The sequence below is a fragment of the Erpetoichthys calabaricus genome, chromosome 4, assembly GCF_900747795.2.
Source record: "Erpetoichthys calabaricus chromosome 4, fErpCal1.3, whole genome shotgun sequence".
In the NCBI taxonomy this organism is placed as follows: Eukaryota; Metazoa; Chordata; class Cladistia; order Polypteriformes; family Polypteridae; genus Erpetoichthys; species Erpetoichthys calabaricus.
Genome location: NC_041397.2, coordinates 324038618 through 324057151, shown reverse-complemented (window position 1 = coordinate 324057151; position 18534 = coordinate 324038618). Strand labels below are relative to the sequence as shown.

General features: G+C 39.6%; 2 protein-coding genes across 6 annotated transcripts in view; one reads left to right on the top strand and one right to left on the bottom strand.

Annotated features, from left to right (window-relative positions):
* The window catches only part of LOC114643536 (tripartite motif-containing protein 16-like protein), a 385751-nt gene that overhangs the window by 37530 nt on the left and 329687 nt on the right, over positions 1-18534 (top strand). The window contains exons 5-6 of one of the 3 annotated variants that reach the window (XM_028792110.2): positions 2186-2251; positions 10829-13291. The exons of 1 other annotated variant lie outside the window; for it this stretch is intronic. In XM_028792110.2, coding sequence (XP_028647943.1) covers positions 2186-2251; positions 10829-11367 — 605 coding nt within the window. In that variant the 3' untranslated portion in view covers positions 11368-13291. Of the gene's footprint in view, positions 1-2185; positions 2252-10828; positions 13292-18534 lie in introns of those variants that run through there. One more of the 3 variants, XM_051925865.1, reaches the window with a different exon arrangement.
* LOC114643524 (tripartite motif-containing protein 16-like) overlaps positions 1-18534 on the bottom strand; it is a 336382-nt gene that overhangs the window by 142376 nt on the left and 175472 nt on the right. The window lies entirely within an intron of this gene.

The following is an 18534-nucleotide window of genomic DNA, read 5'->3' as shown; positions in this document are numbered from 1 at the left end:
ATCTCAATTTAGTGTACAACTAATATTGGTCATAATTAACAAATATGTATTTAATATTTACTAAAGGTCATTGTCTCTGAATTCTTCAAAGTAACCATGGTCAGACCTCTATTAAAGAAATCAGTTTTAGCATTATACTGATTTGCAAGGGACAATTAAGGAAAACATTTAAATGAATGGAAAATGCATAATTAACAAATGGGCCAAGGTCAAAACCAGGAGTCAATCAGACTTTTCATCAAAGCCAAATATGCCATAAAAAATATGGGGTCAAAAAACATGAGTAAATAATTTGTCAACCAGGAAAACATAATCCATCTGTGCTTCAGAACAGCTAATCCACCTGAAGCTAAGCATGTTCAGGCTCAGCCAGTATCTGGATGGGAGATCAAGTAGGAAAAAGCTTTGGTTGGTGTTGGAGAGGCTAGCAGGAGGCACTTACCCTGTGGTCTATGTGTTGATCCTAATGTCCCAGTGCAGAAGAGGGGACACTGTGCTGTAAAAATGGTGCTGTCCTTCAGATGTAAGTTAAAACCAAGTTCCAGACTCTTTTTGGTCAGAAAAGATCCTTAAGCATCTTCTGAAAAGAGTATGGTGTTTCCCAATATCCTGGCTAAATTGCCCACCATGGTCTGGTCATGCTGGCCCCCTAATCATCTCTTGTCTTTAACTATCTCTGCCACCACTTCAGCACCTAACAGCAGATGTGTGGTGAGCATACTGGCCCAAGAATAGCTGCTGTTGCAACATCCATGTGAATGCTACATATTGGTGGTAGTTGAAGTGGTTCCCCGTGTCTATGTGGAGCGCTTTGAGTAGATTAAAAAATTGATGTATAAATGTAAATATTAATTATGGTATTATTATTAAAGTTTTTTTTTCCAATAACAATCTTAGCCATCAAACTTGCATCCCTTGGAACTGTCAGTGATGACTTTTATAGCAGTACTCAGATGACATCACAACCAAGTGCACCCTGGGGAAGGATTTTCCTGCAGAGGGCCAAAATAATGCTTCACTGTAGAAAAGGTATTAGGCAGGTGATGGTCAGTGCCAGGTCTTCCTTTAGACATAGTGCTTGGAGTTCTCTCCAAAGAGTTACATTTCTGTCTCATCAGACCAGAGAATCATTTTCCTCCTGTTCTCAGAGTCCTTTATACTGTCTTACATCTTTTACTCAAGAGTGGATTCAGTCTAACCACACCACCATAAACACCTGAATGATGGAGTGCTGCTGAGATGGTTGTTCTTCTGACAGGTTCTCCCATCTCAGCAGAGGACCTTTTGAAGGTCTGTTAGAATGACCATTGGTTTCTTGGTTACTTCCCTGACTAAGGCCTCTCTTGCCTGGTTGCTCAGTGTGACCTGATGGGCAACTCTAAAAAGTGTCCTGATGGTTCGAGACTTCTTCCATGTCACAATTCTGGAGGCCACTGTGCTCCTTAAGACAATCAAAGTTTTACAAATGGTTTGATGCCCTTGCTCTGATCTGTGTCTCGCCACAATTCGATCAGAGAATTCTACAGAAAACCTTTGACCTGCACAGCTTGTGTTTTGTTCTGATATGCAGTGTGAATTGTTGGATCTTCTATACACAGGTTCACGTGTGCCTTTCTAAATGATGTCCAATCGATTCAGTTTTCCACAGGTGGACTCCAATCAACTTCTGGAAACATCTCAAGGAGCAAAGGGTCTGAATACTTCTGTGAAGGAGAGATTTTAGTTTTTGATTTTTTTTTTTAATTTTATTGATTTTATTGTAATCACACAACATTCCATACAAATAAATACATTTTTACAAAAATAGATTTTTATTAAATCTGAAAACTTTTCTGAAAACACATTTTCACTTTGTCATTATTGGTTATTGATTGGAAATTGATGAACAGAAATGACAAATGTATCCATTTAACATTAAATTTACAACACAATTAAAGTGTGCAGAAGGTGAAGGGGTCTGAATACTTTCTGAATCCACTGTATATTTATTTCTTCTTCTTTTTTTCAATACTGTAGATCACATGGTGTTTTGTACTGAAGTTTCATCATTATATTTTTCTGTTTTTTGTCTTGACATTTTGTGTTACATTTTAATTGTAGTGCATTATTATGGATATTTAAAAGATATAATGAATATTACAGAATGCTGTCTTTATAGTTTCCATTCTTTTCTTTTTACATTCAGGTAGTGAAGCTCCAATGTTCATCATTCAGCCTCCAGAACCTCAAAGCAGAGATGAGTTTTTACGATGTGAGTTTGTGCTTTAATTGAATTTATAATCAGAACAGAAATTGCTTCTCTTTCAATAACTCAGCAACACTTTTACTGTGAAAGTGAAACCAACAGAAAGTGCTGTGTGAGTAGTGGGTGACTGATGAGCTTAAAATGAATCTGGTCCTGTCATTGGTGCATCCTGGGAAAGAGAGAAGCAACCTTGGGAGTGTGGGATATCTTTAAAAATGTCAAGTGTCAAAAATAAAAGCAAAAAAAAGGTTAATATGCCACACGAGTTCCAAGATCCACTTCCATACTTCCATTGTTCTTTCTTTTGTCCCATTTTTCGGTTGTCTTATTCTGGTTTTCCCTTTTTGTTATCAAATCTTTCCTTTCCTTTGTACTATCCTATTTCACTCACTCTCTTATTTTCAACTAGTTCTCATTCACTTTCATCAACAACGAATTTGGAGCCAGAAGTTCGCAAATGAACATCTAAACAAGCCTGATGCATTTTGGAAAGACGTTCTGTGGACTGATGAAGTCAATGTCAATGTGCAAAGGTATATTTGGTAAAAAAAAAAGAGTGCAAAATTCCAGGAAAAGAACACGTCTCCAAATAGTAAGCATGGCAGTGGATACATTAGGCTTTGTGCTTATGTTACAGCCAGTGGCACAGAGAACATATCATTGATAGAGGGAAGGATGGATTCAAATAAATACCAGCAAATTCTAGAGGCAAACATCACCCCATCTATAAAAAAGTTGGTCCTACAACAAGATAATGATCCGAAACACACCTCAAAATCTACAATGGAATATCTCGAGGTGCAAGCTGACGATTTTTCCATGGCCTTTACAGTCCCCAGACCTAAACATCATTGAAAATCTGTGGGGAGATCTAAAAAGAGAGCAGTGGAGGCAAGATGGGCCAAGAATCTTGCAGAATTAGAAGCCTTTTGGAAGCTGAATGGGCAAACACCCCAAGTTAAAACTGAAAGACTCTTAGCTGACTACAAAAAGCATTTATCAGCTGTGAGACTTTCCAAAGGGGTCTTACTAAGTACAGACCATGTTGGGTGCCCAAACATTTACAGTTTATTACAATACAGTTTATTTTTGTATAGCCCAAAATCACACAGGAAGTGCCGCAATGGGCTTTAACAGGCCCTGCCTCTTGACAGCCCCCCAGCTTTGACTCTCTAAGAAGACAAGGAAAAACCCCCCAAAAAAACCTAGTAGGGAAAAATGGAAGAAACCTTGGGAAAGGCAGTTCAAAGAGAGACCCCTTTCCAGGTAGGCTGGGCGTGCAGGGGGTGTCAAAAGAAGGGGGTCAATACAATACAATGCAGTACACAGAACAGAACAAATCCTAAATAAAAAATTAAAAATAAAATTTTTTTAGAAATACAGAGCAGAATTTAACAGTAGATGATATCACATAAGAAGATTTGGATAACTTTAGACTCCTGGAGACCTCATCCATCAAGCTGCCTCCCCCATTTGGCCATTCCACGGCTGAAACAGTACTGGGCCAGCCAATCCAATGAAAGGACCCCTCTTTCCCACAATTCCTGTGATCCTACATCAGGGATAACTTTACCTTAGGCAGGCAAAACAACTTGGCAGGCGGGCCGTGGCACCAAGTGGCACATTTGAGTACCGAGAAGAGAAATGGAATAGGTGAGGGTTAGTATCCAATTCTAACTATCATGTTACTTATGTTTTAGTGCTAATGACTAACAACAGAGATGCAGTCTGTACAGTTAATCAGCAGCTCTAGTCAGGGTGTGCTAAACTGAAGTTGTGAGTCTTCAGCCGGGATTTAAAAGCTGAGACCGAAGGGGCATCTCTTATAGTAGCAGGAAGACCAGTCCACAGTTTAGGGGCCCTGTAACTAAAAGCTCGACCTCCCACTGATATTTTATTAATCTTTGGAACCATAAGCAGACCAGTATCTTGAGATCTTAATGTGCGCTCTGGTTTGTAAGTCATGATAAGTTCAGACAAGTAAGCTGGACCTCGGCCATTTAATGCTTTATATGTTAAAAGAAGGATTTTGAAATCTGCCCTAAACTTAACCGGGAGCCAGTGTAAGGATTTAAGAACTGGAGTTATGGGTTCGTATTTTCTTGTTCTTGTAATAATTCTTGCAGCCGCATTTTGTATTAACTGGAGGCTGTATAGAGAACAGTTTGAACATCCAGTGAACACCGCATTGCAGTAGTCAATCCTACTAGAGATAAATGCATGAATTAATTTCTCAGAATCCTGCTAATTTAGAAAGCGCCTTAATTTCCTAACATTTTTAAGATGGAAGAAGCATGTTTTGGAGAACTTTGTAATGTGCACTTTAAATGACATGCTAGAGTCAAAGATAACTCCTAGATTGCGGGCTGATTCAGTAAAATTAATGGTGATTCCAACTGAGTGAAATGATGACAAAATATTGTTATGGTCAGCGTCATTCCCTCCAACAGTTAACATCTCTGTTTTATCGGTGTTTAAAGACAAGTAGTTCTCATTCATCCACTCCTTTAATTCGCTAACACAACTAATTAAAGACAACATTGGAGAAACTTCATCTGATTTAAATGAAAGGTATAACAGGGTGTCATCTGCATACGAGTGAAAATTAACATTATGTTTCCTAATGAGAGATCCCAGTGGAAGCATGTAAAGTGAAAACAGTAAAGGTCCCAGTACTGAGCCCTGCGGGACACCATATTGAACTTCTGTGTATAATGATGGAGTCCTGTCAGCACATTTCTGTACATATTGGAATCAATTTGATAAATAAGAACTAAACCAAGCGAGCATGGTGCCTGTAAGCCCAACATCATTTTCTAGCCTGTGTAGTAAAATAGAATGGTCAATGGTGTCAAATGCTGTGCTTAAGTCTAACAGCATAATTACAGTGGAGTTTCCTTCATCAGAGGATATCAGAATGTCATTTACAACCCGTGTTAGTGCCGTTTCTGTACTATGACCAGTGCGAAAACCAGACTGGAATTTCTCAAATAAATTGTAATGCGTAAGGTGTGACTGAAGCTGACTGGCGACTACTTTTTCTAGTATTTTAGAGAGAAACGGTAAATTTGAAATAGGCCTATAATTATTTAGTATATGTGGGTCAAGGTCTGACTTTTTAAGTAATGGTTTAATGACTGACACTTTTAGTGTATCAGGTACTGTGCCATGCAATAATGAACTATTGATAATGTTTAGGATAGGCGCTGCAAGAACATCCATTGCACTTTTTACTAGTTTTGTTGGCACTGGATCAGGGAACAAGTAGTGGGCTTCATTTTAGAAATTAAAGTTAAGACTTCCTGCTCAGTTACAGGATTATAATTACTAAAGTGCTGAGTGCAATGTGAGACAGGGTCTGCTAAGCTAGTATTTGGTTTGTACTGTGATGCAGAGATCTGGGATCTTATATTTTTAATTTTCTCATTGAAGAAGTTCATAATGTCTGTACTGCTAATATCTGTTGGTATTTTGCACTGTAGATCTGAATTTCCATTTGTTAATTTAGCCACTGTTCTAAACAGTACCCGAGGATTTTTATTATTGCTATCTATTAATGTAGAATAATATTCTGACCGAGCTTTAAAGAGGGCTTTTTTATATTTATTAACACTCCCTGTCCATGCAATTTGAAAGACCTGTAGCTTTGTTGTTCTCCAGCTGCGCTCCAGTTTTCGACACTCTAATTTAACAGCTCGAGTGTTTTCATTAAACCAGGGAGAGTTTCTATGTGCTTTGATCACTTTTGTTTTACTTCACGCCCTTTTAATTTTTTTGGTATTCTGTACCTATGAATAAAAATGTAATCTTAAAATATTAAAGAAATGTGTCATCTTTAACTTGATGCCTTTTGGTGATCAGTTCACCTTCTGCTCACTTAACTATTCATAGTAACAGACATGCGGGGGGGGGGGGGGCAAACATTTGCACATCACTATAAGAATACAATTTTGCCAAGATATATACAGTAAAAAGAACAAAAAAATGTGAGTTCTGGAGAGATCAGAGAAGGCAAACATTTTAGGAAAGCTTTTAGTATCTTGTGTCCCTGTTTCTGTCCTGTGCAGAGAAACCAGAAGGCACAAAGATGTGAAAGACCATAGATAAGCTGTGACAAAATCTCAACTTAACTCTCTGTTCTAGAGAGGGAGGTAGGCTATAGAGTTTCACCCCCAAGACCCCAGTGACTCAAGTTCATGCCAAGGCCAAGAGCTGTAATGAATACAATTAGAGTGATTTTCTAGTTGGGAAGAGAAAATGAACAGATTTGTGTAGGAGGAGAGGAAACCACAGGCATGGCTGTTTATGAAATGGGCAAAGAGGCTTGTACTTAATGTCTTGGAGCTTAAAGACTGGAAAAATGGAGTTACCGAGAGTCAATGCACAAAAAAAAGCAATCTGAGTCGAATGCCAGTCAAACACACAAAGTCAAAAATGAAATTTGTATAAGATGAATTCATAGATCAAAGTAACAAAAGTCCTAACTGTCTTAAATTCCTCCTTCTAAATATCTAGATAGGATTTCACCATCTTAAATTAGACATCATGTGATAAGCAATGGGATGAAAGTGCCAGTAACAATATGCTAAAACACAGCAAAAAAGTGGTGTGATGATGTCCTGAAAGTTTAAACTCTGCACTCCTCCCCCTCTGCAGGTTCTCTTGTTTAATTCAAATATCTCACACCCCTTCTCCATTAGTAGGAGAGCTAGGCAAGGCTGTCCTTTGTCTCCTTTACTGTTCATTTTATCTCTCGGGAACACTTCAATTGCCACCCGTAATTCTTAGCTCCTAACGCCTATTACAATTTCAAATTCTACTCATATAATATCTTTATATGCCAACACAGCCACAGGGGATGCACAGTCCAGTGTGTTTCTTTCTGCTGGTCCCAAGTCCGGATAAATGGGGAAGGTTACGTCAGGAAGGGCATCTGGTATAAAATATTGCCAGATCAATATGCTATATCAATATGTTAACAACAGCCGCCATCAGTACTGTTAGCCAACAGGGTGCTGGTGGAAATTGGGCTACTGTTGTCCAAAGAAGGAGAAGAAGAAGGGGGAGACGTGTTCGGAGGAAGGAGGAGCGGAGGAAAGTAAAGCGAGTGGAACTGAGGGTAGGAACTTTGAATGTTGGCAGTATGACTGGTAAGGGGAGAGAGTTAGCCAATGTGATGGAGAGAAGGAAGGTTGATATATTTTGCATGCAAGAGACTAAATGGAAGGTTAATAAGGCCACGAGAATAGGAGGTGGATTCAAATTGTTCTGTCAAGGTGTGGATGGGAGGAGAAATGGGGTAGGAGTTATTCTGAAGGAACAGTATGTCAAGGGTGTTTTGGAGGTGAAAAGAGTGTCAGACAGAGTAATGATTATGAAGCTGGAAATTGGAGGTGTGATGATGAATGTTGTTAGTTCATATGCCCCGCAAGTTGGGTGTGCAATGGAGGAGAAAGAAGATTTTTGGAGTGAGTTGTATGAGGTGCTGGACAGTGTACGAAAGGGACAGAGAGTGGTGATTGGAGCGGATTTCAATGAACATGTTGGTGAAGGGAACAAAGTAGACGAGGAGGTGATATGTAGGTATGGTTGTCAAGGAGTGGAATGAAGAAGGTCAGATGATAGTGGATTTTGCGAAAAGGATGTACATGGCTGTGGTGAATACGTGTTTTAAGAAGAGGGAGGAACATAGGGTGACGTACAAGAGTGGAGGAAGATGCACACAGGTAGATTACATCCTATGTAGAAGAGTCAATCTGAAGGAGATTGAAGATTGCACAGTGGTGGCAGGGGAAAGTGTAGTTAAGCAGCATAGGATGATGGTCTGTAGGATGACGTTGGAGATCAAGAAGAGGAAGAGATTGAGGGCAGAGCCAAGGATCAAATGGTGAAAGTTTTAAAAGGAAGACTGCAAGGTTGAATTTAGGGAGGAGGTAAGACAGGCACTGGGTGGCAGTGAAGAGTTACCAGACAGTTGGGAAACTACAGCAGAAGTAGTAAGGGTGACAGCAAGAAGGGTGCTTGGTGTGACATCTGGGCAGAAGAAGGAGGCAAAGGAAACCTGGTGGTGGAATGGGGAAATACAGGAGAGTATAAAGAGGAAGAGGATGGCGAAGAAGAAGTGGGATAGTCAAAGAGATGCAGAAAGTAGACAAGAGTACAAGGAGATAAGGCGTAAGGTGAAGAGAGAGGTGGCAAAGGCTAAAGAAAAGGCGTATGATGAGTTGTATGAGAGGTTGGACACTAAGGAGGAGAAAAGGACCTGTGAGCAAGACAGAGGAACAGAGCTGGGAAAGATGTGCAGCAAGTTAGGCTGATAAAGGATAAAGATGGAAACGTACTCACAAGTGAGGAAGGTGTGTTGAGCAGATGGAAGGAGGACTTTGAGAGGCTGATGAATAAAGAGAATGAGAGAGAGAGAAGGTTGGATGATGTAGTGATAGTGAATCAGGAAGTGCAAAGAAGCATGAAGGTGTTTAGGAGAGATGGCAGTGTTTTTAACCAGACTGTTTAATGAAATCTTGGAAAGTGAGAGGATGCCTGAGGAGTTGAGATGAAATGTATTGGTACCGAATTTTAAGAATAAGGGGGATGTGCAGGACTGTAGTAACTACATGGGGATAAAATTGATAAGCCACAGCATGAAGTTATGGGAGGTGATGATTAGTGAGCAGCAGTGTGGTTTCATGCCAAGAAAGAGCACAACAGATGCAATGTTTGCTCTGAGGGTGTTGATGGAAAAGTATAGAGAAGGCCAGAAGGAGTTGTGTTGCGTATTTGTGGACCTGGAGAAAGCATATTACAGGGGGCCTCGAAAGGAGTTGTGGTATTGTATGAGGAAGTCGGGAGTGGCATAGAAGTACGTAAGAGTTGTACAGAATATGTACGAGGGAAGTGTGACAGTGGTGAGGTCTGCGGTAGGAGTGACAGAGGTGGGATTACATCAGGGATCGGCTCTGAGCCCTTTCTTATTTGCAAATGTGATGGACAGATGAGATTAGACAGGAGTCCCCATGCACTATGATGTTTGCTGATGACATTGTGATCTGTAGCAATAGTAGGGAGCAGGTTGAGCAGACCCTGGAGAGGTGGAGATATGCTGTAGAGAGGAGAAGAATTAAGGTCAATAGGAACAAGACAGAATATATATATGTTAATGAGAGGGAAGACAGTGGAATGGTGAGGATGTAAGGAAGTTTAAATACTTAGGATCAACAGTACAGAGTAATGGGGAGTGTGGAAGAGAGGTGAAAAAGAGAGTGCAGGTAGAGTGTAATGGGTGGAGAAGAGTGTCAGGAGTGATTTGTGATAGACGGATATCAGCAAGAGTGAAAGGGAAGGTCTACAGGACAGTAGTGAGACCAGCTATGTTATATGGGTTGGAGACGGTGGCACTGAGCAGAAAGCAGGAAACAGAGCTGGAGGTGGCAGAGTTAAAGATGTTAAGATTTTCATTGGGTGTGACGAGGATGGATAGGATTAGAAATGACGACATTAGAGGGTCAGCTCAAGTTGTACGGTTTGGAGACAAAGTCAGAGAGGCGAGATTGGGTTGGTTTGGTTATGTGCAAAGGAGATATGTTGGGCTTATGATGTTCCAGTCTTTACAAGGACATAATAATCTCCCTGGATCCAGTTTCTTTTTATACCTTCAACTCTGATCAGTGCTCAGGACATGTGGAATTTCCCTGACTAATACCACCAAATCACTCATTATAATCTTTGTTTTGTCTCTACCGTCTACTCTTTACTTTTCCAAGCATCCTATAAACCTTTGCCCTTGTCTCTTGATCAAAGACCTTTCTCCTCTCCCTTCACCCCTTCCATGGGACACACTTCTCTCCAATGCAAGGCTTTGTTCTAGATACCCAAACTACCTCCATACCCAGTTCAGAATTCTATACAGACTCTATCCTACTCTCCATAAGTAGTTTCTGATGAGCCTCACTGCTGATCCTCTCTGTCATTTATGCACCCTTGGTTTACCCGGCACTTTTCTCCACATGTTCTGGCACTGTCCCCTAGTCTTTTCTTTTTGGAGACACATGTCACCTACTGTCTTCCTTATTCTCCTGAAGTATCCCTCTGTTACTTCAAATCATTTTCCTTTTAGACCTTTCTTGGCTTCTGCTCAAATTCACTAAATGTAAGTTATTCTGTCTGAGTACCCAGGCTGCCAAACTAATTATTGCTTCCCGCTGGAAGACACCTGAATATGTCACTGTTGACAACTGGCAGTCCACCTTCTACAATTTAATACATTTGGAGTTGTCTGCAGTGTGGATTAATGGTACTTCCAGTAACTAAATTGAATCCTGGTCTGCTGTGTGTTTAAATCGCAGCTTGCAACTACTTAATTTTTTTTTAATAATCCCTTGGCTCAGGCTGGGTGGGAGTGGGTGGATTGGTTTACATTGTTTGTTACAGTATGTCCATTTATTCCTGTTAATCTGTTGTTGACACATTCGAGTCTGGGCAGCGCAGCTCCTGATTGGCTCTTGCTAATTGTCTATGTTGTGGTGCGCCCCTAGTCCTGTTACACACTCACAGATTTCCTCACTCGTTTTCTTTTCTCTTCTTTAGACTTTTGTCCACTCACACTGGACATCAACACGGCACACACAGAGCTCCGTCTCTCTGAAGGGAACAAGAAGGTGACACGTAGGAAGAAAAAGGTTCACTATTCTGATCATCCTCTCAGGTTTGACTGGTGGGAACAAGTTCTGTGCAGAGAGGCTCTTACTGGGACTCGCAGTTACTGGGAGGTGGAGTGCAGTGGAGATGAGATGGCGATAGGAGTCGCATATGAAGGACTGGGCAGGAAAGGAAAGGGCAAGGAGTGCGGCCTTGGATTGAATGACAAGTCCTGGAGTCTGTGCTGTTCTAATTCTCAATACTCTGTGTGTTATAATAAAAAGGAGACTGTAATCAGCGCCCCCTACAGCAACAGAATAGGTGTGTATCTGGACTGTCCTGCTGGCTCTTTGTCATTTTATAGTGTGTCACACTCAATGACCCTCCTGCACAGGTTCAACACCTTCATCACCAAGCCACTTTATGCAGGGTTTTTGCTTTGTCGGGACTCCAGTGTTACCATCTGCCATCTGACCAGTCACCACTGAGCATATCCTGCACTGGTCACTTGATGGCTCCACAAATCGAAGTCCTCTTTTTTATATTAGTAGTTTTGATTCAATACACATTTGAATTTGGAGATTAAAAAAAAGTAGGGAGGGAGCTGCCATTGCGTTTTTGATTTTTGTTTTAAATTTTTCAGTCACGTGAGGTGTTTGCGTCATGGAGAGAGACATGGGCATAGCTCATGAGTGTCACTAAATGTAATCTGTTGAGCAGGAGATACCTGGGGTCCTTCTGGAATGTTATCACAGAAAGGAATGATGTAGATTATGCATCATAACCCATTCACAAGCGTTTATACCTGTATGGAAAAGCACATAAGTGACAGAGGTGATGTCTCCAGAGATCACTTAAGGTGTCTGCAACTTCTGAATTAATTCATTCTGACTGTTTGAAAATGAAGACTCACTGGTCAATTAAATGTCTGCAGAGTACTAACGGAATTTGGTGTTTTACTGGGAGGCAATTCATGCCACATTGGGAATTAAAACTTCACCTCTTCTTCCTGATCTAATGTTTGTCTCCTGAGGAGAAGACAGACTACACTGTCAGGATTTAAAAGGGAAATCACAGTTTATGTTTGTGAAAATGTTACCTTTCCATTGATATACACATTCCCTGTATTGATTTTGTAGCCCAACAGGACCTCTGAAGGAGTGGTTTGTTACCCTGATATCAGAGTATTATGTGGAGGCAAATCGATAGTCAGGCTGACAGCCTCTCCATCCTGCATTGCATTCTTTACCATCAGGTGGGGACTGTGGGTTCTACATGTCATGTCATGTGTATGGATTTAATGCCAAGAGAAATTCTTAGCAATTATGCTGTCTGGAAATAAAGTTTAAATTCAATTCAGTTTAATGGTGGACCCTAAGTGGTTAGAAGCTCTCAGCCTCAGAGAAAGAATACAGTTGGAAAGGAACAGAGCTGGAATAGTTACTCAAAGAAGACAATCCATTACAAATGGCCGAATGTTTCTGCAGGATTACTTTAGTTGTTACTTCTTGGAAAAAGTAATCCCACTACTCACTACCTTTCATTTACAATACTGTCTAAGCCATTGAAATGTGTGTCAACTGGAAAGCACAAGGGTGACGGCCCACATGTTCTTTAATTCTTAATGAAAGCTGTTGTGGAAAAGACAACATGAAAAATCCCCTCCAGGAGGTATTCTCTTGGAGCACTTTTAGTCACAGGTGTGCTAAAAAGCACCTCTGAGGGTCTTTTCTGCCCACGGCTCTCAGGCAATTCAATGCTTCCTCCCGACATCCAAACTACTTATATACTTAACTACTTATATAATTAACTTGCACTCATGTATTTGTACTCATTTTCCAGTTTCAACACAATATACAATTATTTTTTTATTTATCAATTGATTGGCTAATTTATCCGTCCTGTGAGTGTGTATTCAATCAATATGAATGAAGCAGCTGAAGAAGTCAATGCACTGTTTGATTTAGTGCTGTGCCATTTTAAATAAAGGAGCCTGCTGTTATGGAACAGCTGTTGTTGGTGCCATGGCTCAAGCTGTTTTTTTGTGTATTTAATCTTTAATCTGTTTTTACTTAAATATAGTTTTTCAAATGATATTATTTCTGTTTTTGACTTTGTTTGGCCTTTGTATTTTTGTAATATTATAAGTTTCTTTGACATTTTGCGGTTGCTTGTCTTCTTAAGTTTTCTTTGCACTGTTTTAGTTGTCTCCTTCATGTGGAGCCCAAGTAAGCAGGTCTACTTAATAATAAAGCATTTATGGGGAAGCTTCAGCATTGCATCTAAGCTTTGATTCCAATTTCTTGTGATTTTTGATTTGTTGTGAATCTTACAGATTTTGACCCCTGCTCACATTTGAAACTACTGCTTTTCAGTTCATGATTTATTTTGTTTATTTTTGTGTTGTTAAGACAGTTCCCATTTTTGCTTGTTTGTTCCTGTCTTTTTTGAATTGTAATAAACATTTAAACATTAAAACACCTTTGTTTAGTTTTCACCTTTGTTTAGTTTTCTTGGATCCCTTGGATCTTGGATTTCTTGTGCCTTGGGTCCATTTTCACCATTTGGACATTTGAGTCTTTAAAGCTTTTTGCCAATTTTTGGGCCTGTGCAGGCTCTAAGACTGCCTTTTGAGTTTGGGGAAAGGCTTCCTTTGGTAATGAGGCCTACTCTGTGGATCCAGACCTAGGTGAAGTACTAGGGCCTCATGTATAATGCCTTCCATAGAATTCACACTAAAACATGGCGTATGCACCAAAAAATCCAGATGCAGAAAACTGTGCATATGCCAAGTTCCACGCACTTCCCCTTTTTAAACCCCAATGAATGTGAAATTTAATGCACGTGCATGAGCCTACAGCCCCACCCAGACTCGTCCCAGAATTTCTCATATTTGATTATGTAAATCAATAAAATAACTCCTTCCATTGAGTGTTGTGTTAAAAGACAATGGTAAAAGTACATTGAAATAAGAAGAATTTCAGCAAATTTGAAGTGGAGGCAAGGAAAAACATACTATTTGTTGGTTTAAGCAGTGGTATAAGTAACAAAAGGAAGTTGATCGAATGATACAGAGTGGAGGAAACACTCAAAAGTTCAAGTTCAGAAAGTTACACAGTGCCTGAAATAAAAAAGAAGTGGTCAGATATCAAAGTCATAGTGAAAAGACGAGTTGCAGCTCATCATCTGTTTCTCCTGTTTTAGACAATATTACTAAAGATGACCCCCATGCCAAGGACTCGAATCCACGTGGTAATGGTACTGCTATGCCCAGCACATCTTCGAGCTAAGGCTGCACAAACACCTCTTCCTCAGAAACCGACCATCTCGGTGTACGCTGACAGCCTGTTCCGAGTTACAAAATGTAATAGTGGACACTTTAAGAGAAGTGACCAATAAACTAAGGAATATAAGGGATGTACTACAGTATGTGATATTAACCACAAATTAAATAAATTGGATAAAAAATAAATGCTGTTTTTACATCCTGCTATTTACATTCAAATGAAGTTGTAATACTGTCTTATTTGGCTGATCATTTGGTGGGTCAGGATCAGGTTCATCAAACTGCATCTCTTCAGGTACGGACAAAAACTACATGCCTGCACAATGAGACACACTTTCTGTGGACTGTAGAGCAGCACATTAATGGAGTGGAAATGCTTCCTATTTACATAAGCAAATTCATTCTCTGAATGTGTAGTGTCGGCACCAAGTGCCACAACAGATCGATTCTCTGCTCTTTACTTTGACGTGACTTGCTATCCTTAAAAGGACTGCTTGGCTTTTGACACACTAGTTGGAAAAAGCACCTTTGACTGAGCAGAGTTGCCATTTTTTTAGGCTCCCCTGCTATAGATGATGTAATGCCAGCTCATTTTTTGGTGATTCATCCCTGCCTAATGTAACTTGTCCAGCGCTGTTGCAATAGCAATGTGTGTTCAGCTGACTGTTCTGATTTCATTTGGAAGACCAGACATTGCTGCGAATTACACTTTCATGTTTTCCAGTTCAACCGCAGTGTAAGGAAATCTTATCTATCTGAATGACAAGCAGATAATACCATCCTATACAGCTGGCATGACACGACTCAGTGATGATTGAGAAATACTCAATTGGTCAGCCAGTTCACATTGAAAAGCTCCTGTGGCTAAAAACCTGAGAGTGGACAGAACTTGCAGAGGACCAGGTAGAGCCCAATTCCTCAAAGTCTGCCTTTCTAAAGCTGGTGCCATTTCAGCACACAGCGCCAAGAGGAGAGCTCCTTGAAATAGAAATCAACTTAGAAGACAGTCATCATCATCAACTATAAATGTACACTCTCTCCTAATTCTTCTTTTTGTGATGTCTTCTAACAATGCTAAATGGCCATTCTATGCATCATTATATTGCTACAGAATTATTAAAATCAAGATAATTACATTTGGAAACAATATCCAATTCATTTAAGTGTATTCGATAAATCCTGTTTCATTGATGCAAATTTGAAAAAATGGAGACCACACAGAAACTATAGAACTGCTTAGATGCTGGGTGCTGCTAGTTTGCAAAACCGAGCAGGGAGGGACCCTGCCATGAAAATGTGCGTAGCTATATGCCAAGTTCAGTTTTTATACATCTTGAAGTGAGAGTGGAAATGGACGTATGCAACATTTTTGTGCATATACACCCTTTATACATGAGGCCCCTGGTCTAGTTTGTATTTTTTTGAGGCCTGTAACACTTTTTGATATTTTTGTATGACAAGATGATAACACTGTAATAAGGTTTCTTTTCTAATGTGGCTGGAATCCTTTTTAGGAACAAAAAGAACTGGCAGTTTTAAAAAAAAGCTATATTCTCTGCAACTGCTAGCACAAGGCAGGTCCAAATCAAAACAAAAAACAATCTTGCTTCCTCTCACATATGCTCCCCGATTTTGAATGCTTAACTTTATAAACACTACTTTCTTCATTCTAATATAATAAACATTTAACTCTCTAATTTAATCCTTAACAGCAAAACTTTACATTACTCCCTCTCTAAGAAAATATACATACTCATTTCTAGCCTTTACAACCTAGAAAATGAATAAACAAGTTATCAATGTTATATTTTTAACTCATTACAAAATGTTCAAAATGCTTTGGTAGGGTAGTAGGATTACAAAGTCATTGCTGAGTTGGCAAATGTGGAACATCTTCAAAAGGAGAAAGTGCTTCCCAATTTGTCTGAGATTCCAGCTGAACAATAGGATTTGTATTTGGGTTTTGCCCAAACTGAGTCGTTTTCTTTCTCCAAATGGACCTTAGTTTTCTGTTGCATCTGAGTAGCTAGTACAAAGAGGAGCGAGCCAGATAGTGCAGTCAGTTCAGGTAACTTTTTTTTAGGAGGTCTTGGAATGAGTGGCATAGTGGGGAGCAGAGATGTGCATGTCTTCAGATGATTATAATGACAACTAGGGGGCTTTGCCCCCTGCTTGCTTCGCTCGCCAACCCCCGTGTTTGGTTTTCCAGACACTCTTTTAAGATTTTTTTTTTTCTTTGAATTGTTGCTATTTCATTAGTTTCACTTTTATTTCAGAACTTCTGTAAAAACAAATATGCTGAATCTTTTAAATGAGGTCAGTGAGACATGTGTTTAATGACTTTGTCAGGTTAGAGATAATGAAAACTGGAATTCAAAAGACCCCAAAAAAACATAGGCGCGAAACACATGCAGACCAAGATAAAGAATATGAAAGCAGAAAAAAACGACAGGGTCAAAAAAAAAAAGTAAACATCACATTAGCGCAAAAAAAGAGAAATTATAACTCGGAGAAATAACGAAAAGGCGAATAGGGATCGAATATATGGACACAGGTGATATGTCAGAAGTATGTGAATATTGTAAGGTTTTGAAGTTTAAGTCAGAGAAATTCAAAAACGTGTTTTACCTCACATGCATTTATCGTTTACTTTGCAAAAAAAATGATTAACTACTGATGATGAAGATCGCTTTGTCTGTGCTGAAATTCCAAACAGAGAAACCTATCCTGAATTATCTCTAACCTGCTCTGCATATGTTTGGCCCTTTTGTTTTGTAACCTCTTTATGATGTTTTACTTAGTTTTCTACTCTTTGTCTTTTATTTCTGACCTCGCTTTGTCCTGCTTATTTTTCAATGACACCTGGTCCATGGTGATTATTTTCCCTTTTTCGAGTATTAATTTCTGTTTGTTTGCGCTACTGCGATCTTTACTTTCTTTTTTTATACTTTCTAATTTTCCTACTTTCATATTCTTTAAGTTTCTCCACATTTGAATCGCGCATACGTTTTTTTTTTTTTGAGCCTTTCGAATTGCACTTCTTTCATAATCTGCTCTGCATGTGTTTAGCGGCAACGTTTGTGAACGTCTTTATGAAGTTCTACTTCGTCTTTTACTCTGTCTTTTAATTCTGAGCCAGATTGGACCTGCTTTGTTTCAATTCCACTTGTTACGGGCTGATAATTACTTGCCTTATTTTCTGAGTTTGCACCTAGATCAGGGGTGGGCAAATTCATTCCTGGAGGGCCGCAGTGGCTGCAGGTTTTTGTTCCAACCCAATTGCTTAATAAGAAGCCCTTATTGCTCTAGAAACACTTCTGATTCATTTTAGTTGTCTCCCTCGTCTGCGGTGGGTTGGCACCCTGCCCGGGATTGGTTCCTGCCTTGTGCCCTGTGTTGGCTGGGATTGGCTCCAGCAGATCCCCGTGACCCTGTGTTCGGATTCAGCGGGTTGGAAAATGGATGGATGGATGGATGGATGTCTCCCTCGTTAAGGTTATGAACCCTTTTTGCTTATTTAAGTCTTAAACAACTGCATTCTCTGTTTTTAATTGCTCCTTATTAGCAATAAGATGCAAATGACAAAAGAAAGCAGCAGTTATCCATTTTGCTTGTTACCCTTTACACCTGTGTGTATTTATCGTGCACTATTTGGTTTAATTAAATACTTGGAAGGAAAGAGAAGAGAAAAAAGTGAAGGATTGAGAATTACCCAACCGTTTTACACTTCAAAGTATTTGGATGATATCCTTAGAATAGAAAACAAAATCTAGGATATGAGAATGACTTGACATACAGTGGTGTGAAAAACTATTTGCCCCCTTCCTGATTTCTTATTCTTTTGCATGTTTGTCACACAAAATGTTTCTGATCATCAAACACATTTAACCATTAGTCAAATATAACACAAGTAAACACAAAATGCAGTTTTTAAATGATGGTTTTTATTATTTAGGGAGAAAAAAAATCCAAACCTACATGGCCCTGTGTGAAAAAGTAATTGCCCCCTTGTTAAAAAATAACCTAACTGTGGTGTATCATACCTGAGTTCAATTTCCGTAGCCACCCCCAGGCCTGATTACTGCCACACCTGTTTCAATCAAGAAATCACTTAAATAGGAGCTGCCTGACACAGAGAAGTAGACCAAAAGCACCTCAAAAGCTAGACATCATGCCAAGATCCAAAGAAATTCAGGAACAAATGAGAACAGAAGTAATTGAGATCTATCAGTCTGGTAAAGGTTATAAAGCCATTTCTAAAGCTTTGGGACTCCAGCGAACCACAGTGAGAGCCATTATCCACAAATGGCAAAAACATGGAACAGTGGTGAACCTTCCCAGGAGTGGCCGGCCGACCAAAATTACCCCA